Genomic DNA, 13,622 nt, shown 5'->3' with positions numbered 1-13,622 from the left:
TGGAACTTCACTCGGGTTTTGCAGTGTTAGAGGCTCTACATCAGCTTCAGCACTTCAGACTTTATATCATTTATTTTATGATAATACTAATGAGTGTTTACATCCTGATCTCACTCTTTCACGTGAGTTCATCGTGTTCAAAATGTGGTGGGGGGTAAAGTCTTTTTGTTCCGAGTAGTGATGCTACGATCGTTCGTCTCCCCCCCTCCCTCTCTCTCTCTCTCTCTCTCTCATATTGTAGTTCACCCTCACAGGCAGCAGAGGGCACTAAACATCACACTGCTGCTTCATTATTACATGTAAATTATAGTCATGTTTTAGTGGCTGCCATGAAACTGGACAGTCTTGTGTAATGAGGTGATACAGCGCTCTCGCCGTCTCAGAGATACCGCACATTCACCATCAGAGATACCGCACATTCACCATCAGAGATACCGCACATTCACCATCAGAGATACCGCACATTCACCATCAGAGATACCGCACTCTTAGTGACTGTGTGTGTAATGTGTCTCAGGTGTGTGTTTCAACACTCATCCCTCACTGTGTCGCAGAACATCCATCTGCTTCTACACTTCCTCAGAAATGGACAGAAGAACACAAGTAGAAACACAATCAGTAAAAACAGAGAAATATATCTTTCTGCCTCTTCCATATCATCAGGTGGATGGAGAGACTGTGTGTGTGTGCGTGCGTGTGTGTGTGTGTGTGTGTGTGTGTGTGTGTGTGTGTGTGCGTGTGTGTGTGTGTGTGTGTGTGTGTGTGTGTGTGTGTGTGTGTGTGTGTGTGTTTGGGAGATTGAAAGGACAGAAACGGGGGGGGGGGGGGGGGGGGGGGGGGGGGGGGGGGGGGGTCCGCATGAAGAGTTCAAAAGTAATATTTTCATCCTCAGAAGCATCGAAAAATGACCTTTAGACGTGTTAGTTCCTCTCAGCAGGATCTCTATCACACTCTCTCTCTCTCTCTCTCTCACACACACACACTATACCCAGGAATGTTCTGTTGTACCTTTAGACGCTTTTTCTTTATCAGAGGTAATATGTATATAGATATATATCTCACTGTACAGGTGTATTTTTCATATTTAAATTCGGTCCATGATGGAGGGTCACGTTGCACTGTTCACTCCTGCTCACCCCCGCCCACCCCCGCCCACCCCTGCCCACCCCTGCTCACTCCCGCAGTCCAATTGCTATGTGTATATTAATTACATTATAATTTGTGTAGCCCTGTAAAACTTTGTTCTTGACTTGAGGCTACATCTGTTATTTACAGTAGAGGTATAACCCACATCTTCCAGGTGGAGGATACACACTAGTGCTGGTTGAGGAGGTTGAGGAGGTTGAGGAGGTGGTGGAGGAGGAACCCCCCCAATACTACATTTATATAAATGTAACTGTAATTAACAGTGTGAGGTTGGTTTAGTTCTGTTGCTGCTGTTTTGCACAATAATCTTTAATGAAAGTGTAAATACGTTTACATAAACAGGAGAGAGGCCTACTTCATTACTCAACTGCTGTTTTGCACATCAATAGTTTTCTAAAACTTTATATTATTTGGATAAAAAACCTGTTAAATTTGATTGTTACATAAAATTAATATATTATATATATATTATTATAATAATTTAGTTTTTGTGGTAATTTCAATAAAATGTGATCATTTTATTGGTTTGTTGTTTATCAATTCAGATTCATTCAATTCATTAAATTAATTTAAAAAAAAGTCTATTAACACAATTATACAAAAATATCTATATTATTAATGGTTTAAAGTTTTTTCTTCGGTTTTCAGCCAAGTACATCCTGAATTTTCAGTTTCGGTGCAGTATACCAGTATACTAGTATACCAGTGTACCCGCGTAGCGTCAGCAGGTAACTTTTCCCTCAGCACAATTCTAAACATTTAAACCGTTTTAAAGAACACAAACACTCGACATTTCACTCACAGCAGCACAACTGACCAAACACACAACACGTTATTTCTGAAGCTGAGTGCATGTTACAGACGAACCTGACCCTTGGTGTTACACCGCTCTGTAACGCTGCAGGAGCAGATTCTGAAGATGGGGTTAGTTAACCTTCACACCATAGAGAAGAGCTGGCTGCTGACCAAACTGGGGAGAAAATGGGGGGAAATCGATCAATCAATCAACAAACACACATGTAAAAAGCCGAAGGCGCTAACACTGCTAGCTACACTTAGTTTATATCGACCGCATTCAGCAGACACAGTGAGAAGTGAAATCAATTACAGTCAGTTTCAGCTTTTACTAACGAGTCTCTTACAGCTCCGCTCCAGCACTGACTTCAGTGTCCAGAACACCTGGGTCTTTCAGCCCAGACATTTGTGTGTGTGTGTGAGAACCTGTAATGGAAGTGTGTGTGTGAGATTGATGCGCTCTCTTTTGCTCTCAATGTGATGAAACTACACCTCTCCTGAGACTGTGATGAAGGACAGTACGCCTGCAGCTGCCAGTCTCTCTCGCTCTCACACACACACACACACACAGCCAGCAGCACAGTCAGCAGTCGTGGGTGTGTGTGTGAGTGATATGGAAGGCCTCGGGTTGCTCTTTATCAGAAAGTGGGGCAGTGTGCGTGAGATCTAGTATATTACTTGCACTACTACTAATAAACTAATGACAGCTCAGTGAGAATTAGTGAGCATTACCCACAATGCACTGCAAACGTATGTAATAAAGTGTAAAGTTATCTACATTACCTGTAACAGGACACAGACTAATACACGGCGTAACTCCACAGATGATTTGTAATGGTATGAACCAGTGTTGCTCAGGTGAGGATGGGTTTCTCCCTCACCCCCGTCACCTGACTTCAGCAGGGATACATTCACATTCCGTAACGATGCTTTGTGACCACGCCCACCGTCAAAAAACGCTTTATAAATAAAAAACTAGCTTAGTGTGCTAATCTCGTATGCTAAACATTACCAATAAACGAGGTTCAGATTTACATCAGCCACATCAGAGGTTCAGCCACAACGCAAACTTCACACCTTACGCCCGAACTGATCGTCACGTTAATGTGAATAACTAATATTTATAATTCGGGGCGGCTGTAGATCAGGTGGTAGAGCGGGTTGTCCACTAATCGTAGGGTTGGCGGTTTGATTCCTGGCTCCACATGACCCCTCATGACCCCACATACCAAAGTGTCCTTGGGCAAGACACTGAACCCCAAGTTGCTCCTGAGGGCACGTTAGTGCATTGCACGGCAGCTCTGCTACCACTGGAGTGTGTGTGTGTGAATGGGTGAATGAGACACAGTGTATAGTGCTTTGGATAAAAGCTCTATATAAGTGCACCGTATATAATTACACAGCAGGTAATAAAACCGCTCCGATTATCTCACTTCCTCATGAACATTTCACCATCAGTTCAGTCTCAGAGACTCCTGTACGGATTTAAAGACTTTATGAGAAACAGAATATTAAACACTCCGTCAGTGTAGAGCTGCAACAACTGACCCATCGTTACAGTAACGGACAGAGAACATCATTATCGGTTGACCGGGTGTGTGACGTCACTGTGGATACCCCGCCCCAACCCCCACCCGCCCATCAGTGACGTCACTGTGGATACCCCGCCCCAACCCCCACCCGCCCATCAGTGACGTCACTGTGGATGGTATATAGGATTGTATATAAATGTAAGAAGTGTGGTACAGTTACAGAATAAAGGAACATGTTGGTGTGTTCAGATGAGTGTGTGTGTGTGTGTGTGTGTTACTGCAGAACATCTGCTTTTATTTTCATTCTTTAGTGTTTTTAATCTAGTGATTTAACTTCTGCTCTAAAGTGTGTGGACAATCAGCTGTTTATTTTTTAAATATGTTAATATTTTAACTCCTCTGCAGTGTACAGCACAGCGCACACATACATTTAATACCTTTATCACAGCCTTCAGTTTACAGTGTGTGTGTGTGTGTGTGAGAATGATAATGTTGAGCAGAACGTGAAATAACACGCTTTTGAGAAAAAATACAGAAAATAAAAACTGAACTTTGAATCGACAGATTAATCCGTTAACAACATGACGGAGAGTCGCAGCCGTACAACAAACTTTCGATCTGATGGTACATCAGTGAGTAAATTCCTCCTGTAGTATTCTCTGTGTTGTGTGTGAATGGTGTTAGTGCAGGTGTATAATAATAATAATAATAATAATAATAATAATAATAATAATAATAAGGTGGTGAATGGATTAAAGGGGACAGATGATCACGCAGGGTTTTTGGTTTCTATGCGAATATCATGGGTCACTTTTATTAAAAGCATCATTACTACAGTTGGCAGCCATTTACACGTCATCATACATGATGTTTCAAATAATAAAAAGAAGAAAGTGAAAAGTGTAGAGAAAAGATAAAGGAGAGAAACATGTACAAGGTTTGTGTGTGTAAACTTCAAGGCTAGTTTAGAATTGAGGTAATGCTGTTCAGCTTGCTGGCTAAAAGTAACAAAAAGTCCATTCAATAGATAAAGTACCTGATTTCATCCTTACACCAGTGCATCAACATGGAGATCTTCAGGAGACTATTCGACCGCAATAATTCATCACACCTCCCTTTACTGAAACCCCACCCCGTCACACACACCCCGTCACACACACCCCCCGTCACACACACCCCCCGTCACACACACCCCGCGCTCTCACACACCCCGCGCTCTCACACACCCCGCGCTCTCACACACCCCGTGCGCTCTCACACACAGACACACATACACCCTCTCTCTTACCCCCTCTCACACACACACACCCGCTCTCACTCACACACACACACACACACACACACCCTCTCACACACCCACACCCTCTGTCACACACCCACACCCTCTGTCACACACCCCCGCACTCACACACACACACACACACCGGCACACCCATACTCACCAAGACACTCACAAATCACACCCCCTCACATACACATTCATACACACAGATCCCACCCTCTCATATACCCTGATCTTGCCCACACACACACACACACCACAATCTTGCACACCCCCACCCCCTCACACACCCTGTGGTAAAGTGGAACATTCAGGAGCTGCCTTCAGTTATTGCTGTCTCCACAGGCCGAGCGTCTCCTCACCCGTATAGATTGTCAGTGTGAGAGACTTGAACAGTCCGAGTGTAGGCTTTGATATGTGAGAACTTCATCCCTCAGCAGAACAGTACGACAAGAACAATCCTCATTTCATTCACTTCTCAATTCTGTTTTCAGCAGCGTGGAGAGAGTCGCTCGTCTTAATGCTGTTTAAAACTGTACGCCACTGAACGTTCCTCATCGAGATGCTACTCACTCACCGTTTACAATATCAGTAGAGAGAGAAAAAAATAAACAAACAAACATAAATTTAACAGAAAGAAGCAGCACAGCACTATCAGAACCTTCTCATTCCTAACAGGATCGGGACGTTTCAGTCATCGCCTCCTCTAAAGCACATCACCACCACCACAGGCCACAAACCCAACCCCTTTCACATCCACAACATGTCCACTACTGCCTGTGTGTGTGTGTGTGTGTGTGTGTGTGTGTGTGTGTGTGTGTGTGTACTACACTGAAGTCCTGCAGAAACATCATTGTGTTCCCTCATCATTATATTGTTTATCCGTCAACAAAACTAAACCAAAATTACATAAAAATTCAGAGTTTGGGAAATCAGTAGAGTTTTTCTTTTAAAAAAAAAGCCCTCAGGGGTAAAAGGCAGAAAGTCAGTCAGGTGGATTTGTATCTTCAGTCACTCTTGTCCTCATCATCTTCTCCAACTTCTTCCTCCTCATCGTCGTCGTCGTCGTCCTCTTCCTCTCCTGCCTCCACGGAGTCCAGTTCCTCGGCCGCTCCGGTCAGATCCTCGGTTTTGTTCTCGCCCTCGTCAGAGTCGCTGTTCTCCAGAGTGCTGCTGGCTTTTACTGCATCCTGGTTGTGCCCCGTCTCCTCGTTCTCCTCCTTCTCCTCTCCAGCACCTCCTAATGCGCCACTCATTGCGTTCTGGAGCTCAGCGAGAGCTGCTGGAGAAAAGCCGGGCAGCCCTAAACCGCCCAAGCCAGGGGGAAGGAACATGGAGGGGTAGAAAAGCCCAGGAGCCATGGTGGAGAGCAGGAACGGGTTAAACGCCAGAGGATTGGCAGAAAGATTGGTTGCTGCAGCCGCATTTGCGTCACTCGACTCGTTCTCAGCAGGTTTCTCTGCCTCCTCCTTCTTCTCCTCGCCTTCCTCCTTGAGTTCTCCATCTTTCTTTGTCTCCTCAGACTCTGAAGCAGCCGTGGTGTTTGTATTTAAGTTTGCAGCAGCAGCAGCCGCCGCCGCCGCCATGTTGCCTCCAAAAAGCCCCCCAAGGCTAAAGACATTGGGCAGGGCACTCATGGCAGGCAGCATCAGTGGCAACATGGTGGTGGTGGTCTTGTTATCTGCAGCTCCTGCACCAAGAGAAGGAGACAAGCCCATGAGGAGCTGCAGGTTCTGTAGGTTCTGTAGGTTCTGCAGGCTGCTCAGGTCCATTCCCCCAAACAGGCTGTTGAGCAGGAAGGGGTTCACGCCCGAGGTAGAGGCTGAAGAAGCTGCAGAGAGAGAAGCTTGAGCTGCTGCTGCTTTAGCGATCTCAGATTTAGGTCTTCGTCCACGGCGCCGGACCCCCTCTTCTCTGACCACGGGCCCGGTCAGGAGACGGTCAAACATGGACTCGGGCAGGAAACCCTGCAAAATCAAATCAAGATCAATTCATCACCATTTAAACAAATAAAACATCAAAAAGGTAAACAACGATGCAGTTAGAAGAGCAGCAGTGAGTCATGGGCTAATCATCATCATCATCTACTCAAATTAACGTCCTGCTACAGAGACGCAAGTGTAAACAGTCTTTAATAAAGCGTGTGTGTTTGAACCGAGCGGGAAACTTCCTGTGGCTGAAGAACATCTAGATCTGCTAGCAACACCGCTTCATTAACTACAAACTTTACCACACTTTCACGAGATGATTTAAAGCCTGTTGGGAAAAGGATCCGTTAATCTAGAGGTTAAACGGGAGTTAATCTGGAGTTAATCTGAAGGTTAATCTAGAGATTAAACTGGAGCGCTTGAACTCACAGACTGTTTGACGATGTCTGTCCAGTCTGGAGCGATGGCGAACTCCGGATTCTCAGACAGCCACCGCGGCAAATCCTTCATGGGAGGAGCCATAGCGCCCCCCATCTGCAGCATAACAGAACAGACGTTACACTGAGAACAAGCACACGGGACAATAAAGGTCCTGATGGAATATATTTGATAGTTCTTGCCTTTCGGCCGTTCCTCTTGTTGACCACAGGCACTCTCTCCTCTCCGGTCAGCGTGTTGATGTCGATCTTGTTTGGGTTTCGACAGCGATGTCTTTTCTGCTTCGGTTTTCCCAGCTGTGTGAGAAGCTCCTCACTCTTCTGCACAGAACGCACGCACGCACACACACACACACACACACACACACACACACACACCAAAACAACTTCAGAAAAACAGATGTCATTCTCACACACCCTTTCGTGTTCAGCACGACCCCGACTCGGCGAGATCAGCTCCTTAAATAAAACACTGACAGTATCCGGTCCTCTGTGGACAAGTTCTCTGCCGTCAGAGTGGTCCCACGGGTCGGACTAAACACTCACTGGTATGTATCCAGGCACGTCCATGGTGTAGGTGGGATGCTGTCTGAGCCACTCCTGTAGGTCCTTAGTGCTCGCTCCATCCTCTCCTTTAAGATGGCCGCCCTCCTCTTTCTGTGCAGGAGCTGGAATGTGTCTCGGTGCTCGTGCCGGCACGTGTGCCCCGTCTGCAAAACCTTTGGTCCCGTTTGAATCTTCCTGTAGAGGCCAAGATAAATGGACGAGTTAAAACCTGTACCTCGCGCTCCCTCTGAACACGCTAGCACACGCAGTCAGGCGCCGTGGAAAGATTAAAGGAATATTTACACCAGTGTTATGATGAAATCAGGCTTGTTGAAGGAAATGTGTTTTACCGTGTTGAGCTGCGAAGTCTTATTTCCTGCGAAGAGCAGCTCGAGGCCTTCAACGTTTTTCCTGCGTCCTCTCCTCCTCCGTGTGGGAATTTCAGCCTCCAGCACGGCTCCGTTGGCTCTGGAGGCTCCGGCCGCGTGCAGCAGCTCCATCGGGGAAGCCACGGCGCCGGGGAACACCGAAGAGGAAGAGGAGGAGGACGGAGCCAGCCCGTGTAGAGCTTTAGTGAGATCCATAGCTCGAGTCTGACCTTCTGCGACGTGAGACTCACGGAGCTGCGCAACCATCTCCATCAGATTACGCCGCTTAGCAGCTCGCTCGGCCTCGATCTCCACCTTCCTCCTCCTGCGTCTCCGCTGACGAGGAACCGACAGACTCAGAGCCTCATCCTGTACACACGAAGCAGTCGTGATGAACGACACATCTCAAACATGACCTTTTAATAATCAGTATCAAAGGGAATAAAAATAAAGTCGGTTGAGATTCACCGCCTGTAAAATGACTCCAGGATAAGCCTGAATGTTACAGTTCTAAACGCAGGGAGGAAGAGGAATCCAGGAGGAGGAAGGGCCGTTAATGTTTAACTGTACTTCAGGCAGCAGAGTGCTCTAAACCTTATACGCTGCTCCTCTAAATCTAAATTTTACACTTAGACATTTATCCCTAACCCGTCCTCATCTGGGCGAGACACCGGATACTGCCATTATTAATAAATAAATAAATGAATGAATCCCTTCTATAAATGTGTGTTACAGAGTCAAAAAGTGCTAACACTGTAAACAGGAAGTGAGAGCATTAGAGACACTTCTGAACTTGAAGTCTTTAAGAGCTTTATGATGTTTCAGGTAACGTGAAGATCAGCAAAAACCCATCAGAACACATCTAAAATAACGTCACTAGGATGAAGAACGGCATTCTGGGTATTACAGGACAGATGGAGACACTGTGACTGGAAGGAAGCGATGGGTAGACTGATCATTGTGTGTGTGTGTGTGTGTGAGAGAGAGAGAGACTTGCCTTATTGACCTGCGGTGACATGGTGATGTCATCACTCCCGCTGTAGCTGCTCTGATTCATCACAGAGAAGTCTCCCATGCTCCTCCTGGGCATAGGGCTGTCCGTTGCTATGGCACCATATCCAGGCAACAGGCCAGGCAAGTCAAAGAACTGCCTCCTATTGGTTGGCCACTTGCCCTTGATGATTGCCTCGCAGATGTTGTCCATCCGATTGATCATCACCCGGTCCTGCGATACACACCCAGCACAGACGTATGAGTGTGTGTGTGTGTTTACAGTGAAATGGTGAGAACGTGATCTTCACTCAGGTCTTCTCTTGTGTAATAAAGGTAAGAAGTGTGGAGAAGATGTGAAGGAACGTTCAGTACTTCCTGTATTTATTTACCTTCGGCCAGAAGGAGAACGCGCTCCGTTCACCGAACGTCTGAGACACCGAGGGCTCCACGTCGTCCATGCCGAAATAATCCCGCGTCTCGTCTCGTGCCGTGCTCATGGAGGCGTTACTCTCCTCGTCAAAGTTCTTCCTGTCTGAGGACGCGCAGACTAACCGAGAGAAAGGTTAAAGGTCAACACATCTGAATCTAATCTAACCTTCTTTAAAGACGGTTCCTGAGGAGAAATTAACATATTTAGGGTGTGTTTACAAAATAACACCACCTTTCAGTGTCAGTCTGTTTTATTTATACTTTATATTAAAGCTAAAGATGTGAATGATGTAAATCTGTATGAACAGATCCAGTGTTTACCGTCAGCCTGTGACGATTTCTCCGATTTGTCATCTTCATCCATCTTCTCCTCCTCCTCTTCCTCCTCAGAATTCTTCTCAGTGTTGGGTTTGTGGTTCTCTGTACCAGTCAGGTTCTCCTGCTCCTCTTTGTTTGCGTCTGTGAGAGCAGGAACAGGAAGTGTGGGCGAGTCCTCAGATTCTGTGACCTTCTCCTCTTCGGTTGTTTGAGGAATGCTGTGATTTTCTTCGCTCTTCACTTCTGCTCTGTTTTCTTTCTGCATCATCTCCTCTTTCTGATTCTTCTCTTCCTCTTCAGTCTTCACTTCCTGTTTGGGTGAGGCAGCCGCAGTTTTCCCCTCTTTTTCTTCCTGGATGTCCACTTTCTCTGTGGTGTCGTATTTGAGCTCGTGCTTCAGCTCCTCGTCTTTGATCAGATCCACGGCGGTGAGAGGGTCAGAGGTCAGCGTGGCCTCAGATCCTCGGCCCTGGATGAACTTGCGTTGTGCCTGCAGGAAGCCGAGCTCGGGGTCGTTCTGGATGTGGTAGTCTGTGCGACTCACTCCGTGCTTGGCGGCTCCATGGAGAAGGTCCCGGTCGTGTTTTCCCACCTCCCACCAGGCCGGGAGGTCGGAGCTGGGCTGACACAGGCGCAGTCTCTCCTCCAGCTCGGGGTGGGGCAGAACCTGCTCCCTGATCCGCCGCAGTAACTCGATACGGTACAGAGTCCGGGAGGCTCGCTCCTCTGTGATCGGGTCGATGATCAGCGTCGGGTCGGCCAGCTCTGCTGGGAAACAGGAACACGTTACTCTCCACTGAACGCATCAAACACTTCAGGACCAACTCTCAAACAGAACTAAAAGGAACTTTAAAAAAAAGCAGAGCAGACAAGTGCACTATGGGTAAAAATCCGCTAAGGTTCAGCAGTGTGACAGGTGTGTCCAGATATCCTGATCATGTGACATCACCAGTTATTTACTTAACGTTAGTAAGCTCATGGAAATCTGCTACTGGGTTTTAATTACACAAACTGAAAGATTTAAAGATGGTGATGTCATGACCCCATGTGCGTGTCACAGGACATGTTTAAAAGTTGGTGTGTTGATAAAGGAGACTGGATAGGTAGTGTTATAATTTAGATAAAACTGAGAGAGAAGAAGAGGAAAGACCGACAGATTACGGGAAGACATGACTCCGACCGACATGACTCCGACCGACATGACTCCGACCGACATGACTCCGACCGACATGACTCCGACAGCACACAGAGTTCAGGGAACTTTAACCCAGACTCGTGTGAATGTGTCAGATGTTAATGAGTTCAGGTACAAGTGTTCACACTTTCTGTTGCTATCGGTAACAGTTGGCCAGTTGGTTTCAGAATCAAGCAAGATTCTGATCTCATAATTAAATCAGAAAAGTGTTAGATTAGATGATCTAAAACATGAAAAGTTATTTAAACAAACACTCAGTGTTTAAACAAGCATTAATGTGTTGAGACAAGAGGAGACGTCGTACCCGAGTCTTTGACCTGCATGCGACACACCCGCTTGCACATGGCCACGAAGGCGTAGTAATACTTCTCCAGACTCTCGTCCGTTTTCTTATCGAGACGAGCGAAGGCCCGGAACTGCGCCCAGTCGAAACACTGTGTCTGGACGTCATAAACCACCCCGAATGTAGACACCACACGGTAAAAATCTGCCTCCTCACGCCTCGTCCATCTGGAGGACAAGAGAGAGAGAGAGGGGGATAGGGAGAGAGAGAGAGAGGGGGGGGGGGGGAGAGACAGAGAGAGAGAGAGAGAGAGAGAGAGAGAGAGAGAGAGAGAGGGAGAAAGGGCGAGAGAGAGAGAGAGAGAGATCACATACAGTGGGTTAGTAGAGACCTTGGCAGGAATCTGTCCCTCAGCAGGTGTTTAGAGAAAGTAAAGAGCAGATGAAGATATTAAGATGTTCTCCACTCTGTGTTTATAAATAAATTCAGATGAAGGTCTCACCCTTCAGCCCAATGATGTTAAATATGTAGAAAGCTGCATTATTTAAAAGGCCTGACCTCTGACGTCTCTCTTTGAAGAAAGCAGCTCCATCGGCCAACAGGGCGGCGCTCTCGTGCAGGAACGGTGAGGTTTTAACAAACGACGCTCCTTCAGTTAGATAAGCTGTTGTGGCCACCCTGTTTGGCTCCAGCGTGAAAGCCCCGCCCTCGGTCGCCATGGCGAGGAGGTGGTCCTCACGGAGACGTCTGCGCCTGCGTCCGTCCGGTTTAATCAGCGTCTCCTGTCTCTTGTGGCAGCGCTGGTACGCGGTAATGAGGCGACGCAGGCGCGCGGTGAGAGCCGACGCTGCAGGCCAGTACAGATTCCCAGCTTTAGCCCCGTTCTCACTCGCCTTAGGGGCTGGAAAATAACACCCACAAGGCAAGAGTGAGGAGATGTGTAAATAAATAAGAGTTGGGTTGAGATTTACTGCACTTTAAACTCAGATGAAGTTTATTAAAGACAGCAGCAGGAACGAGGACGCACCTTCACCACCTTCTACATCCATCATCTCCTCTTTATCATCCAGAGGGGAGTTGGTGAAATCCTAAAAAACATTACCGACGTTAGTGAAGCCTGCCAGAAACACACACACACAGGCAACTGGTTTATGATAGAGCACATTGTGTTTAAACTCACATCCATATCATCCTTGAAGGGCATACGCAGTGGTTTATACTCCGGGTCTTCATCCTCTCTGTGTGTGTGTGTGTGGGGGGGGGGGGGGGGGGGGGGGGGGGGGGTGTAGAGATTGAGAGAGAGATGTAGAGATAGGTGGGGGGAGGGACAGAGAGAGGGAGAGGGGGGTGTAGATATTGAGAGAGAGGTCGGGGGAGGGGGGGGGGGGAGGGGGGGAGATGTAGACATTGAGAGAGAGGTGGGGGGGAGCGGGGGAGAGGGGGGTGTAGAGATTGAGAGAGGGGTGGGGGGAGGGAGAGAGCGGGGGAGAGGGGATGTAGAGATTGAGAGAGGGGTGGGGGGAGGGAGAGAGCGGGGGAGAGGGGATGTAGAGATTGAGAGAGGGGTGGGGGGAGGGAGAGAGAGGGGGAGAGAGGGGTGTAGAGATTGAGAGAGGGGTGGGGGGGGAGAGAGAGGGGGAGGGGGGAGATGTAGAGATTGAGAGAGAGGTGGGGGGGAGGGAGAGAGAGGGGGGGGGGGTGTTTAGACCAGCTCCGTACACTCTAAACTTACTACACTGATATTTATATTTCTTCTTCAAATCATGTATTATTCTTCTTCTTCGTGTTTTGGTGAACTACACACGCAGGTCACATGACGCATTATAAACTCACTGTGAACATGTTTGGGTTTTTGAACAGTACAAATTTAAATAAATAAAATATATTTATTTATAACAAAAACAGAACACAAAGAGGAGAGAGAGAGAGAGAAACAAAGACAGATAGACAGAGATAGAGACAGACGGGCGTCTCTCTTGCTGTGTGAGAGATTGGGGTCCAGCATTACCCATCTGCCACCATGTCCGCTCCCCTCTGCTCAGCGGCGATGGCTTTGGCATCCGGCATTCCCACTCGCTCCAAAAACCCCAGCGCCGGGTCGGCTCGCATGGAGTTATACTTCTCATAACCTGCAGTACGACACAACGCATTCATCACACCAACAACTACACAATCAACTGCGCGTGTGTGTGTGTGTGTGTGTGTGTGTGTGTGTGTGTGTGATTTAAAATGAAAGTGCAGTAAAGGCCGTGGATTCTAAACCGGACCCATGAGAACGTAGAACACTCTGTAGAACCTTCTGAAGGACCAAACTATAATCAGGCTTCTGGAGGAAATAAAAACTGCAGAGATAATCATGGTGGAATAAAT

General features: G+C 47.3%; 1 protein-coding gene across 3 annotated transcripts in view; it reads right to left on the bottom strand.

Annotated features, from left to right (window-relative positions):
- Positions 1-4,252: 4,252 nt before the first annotated feature.
- The window catches only part of LOC108278081 (chromodomain-helicase-DNA-binding protein 7), an 11,481-nt gene continuing 2,111 nt past the window's right edge, over positions 4,253-13,622 (bottom strand). The window contains exons 3-15 of one of the 3 annotated variants that reach the window (XM_053687141.1): positions 13,261-13,381; positions 12,433-12,490; positions 12,280-12,340; positions 11,811-12,153; positions 11,274-11,479; positions 9,778-10,542; positions 9,417-9,574; positions 9,032-9,259; positions 8,017-8,403; positions 7,667-7,861; positions 7,304-7,438; positions 7,113-7,217; positions 4,253-6,722 (exon numbers count right to left, since the gene is read on the bottom strand). In XM_053687141.1, the coding sequence (XP_053543116.1) occupies positions 5,763-6,722; positions 7,113-7,217; positions 7,304-7,438; positions 7,667-7,861; positions 8,017-8,403; positions 9,032-9,259; positions 9,417-9,574; positions 9,778-10,542; positions 11,274-11,479; positions 11,811-12,153; positions 12,280-12,340; positions 12,433-12,490; positions 13,261-13,381 (3,722 nt within the window). In that variant the 3' untranslated portion in view covers positions 4,253-5,762. Of the gene's footprint in view, positions 6,723-7,112; positions 7,218-7,303; positions 7,442-7,666; positions 7,862-8,016; positions 8,404-9,031; positions 9,260-9,416; positions 9,575-9,777; positions 10,543-11,273; positions 11,480-11,810; positions 12,154-12,279; positions 12,341-12,432; positions 12,491-13,260; positions 13,382-13,622 lie in introns of all 3 variants that reach the window. The other 2 variants (XM_053687139.1, XM_053687140.1) reach the window with 2 other exon arrangements.

The sequence above is a fragment of the Ictalurus punctatus genome, chromosome 17 (assembly GCF_001660625.3).
Source record: "Ictalurus punctatus breed USDA103 chromosome 17, Coco_2.0, whole genome shotgun sequence".
NCBI lineage: Eukaryota > Metazoa > Chordata > Actinopteri > Siluriformes > Ictaluridae > Ictalurus > Ictalurus punctatus.
The sequence above is the reverse complement of the archived record's forward strand: the minus strand, read 5'-3'. Positions and strand labels throughout refer to the sequence as shown.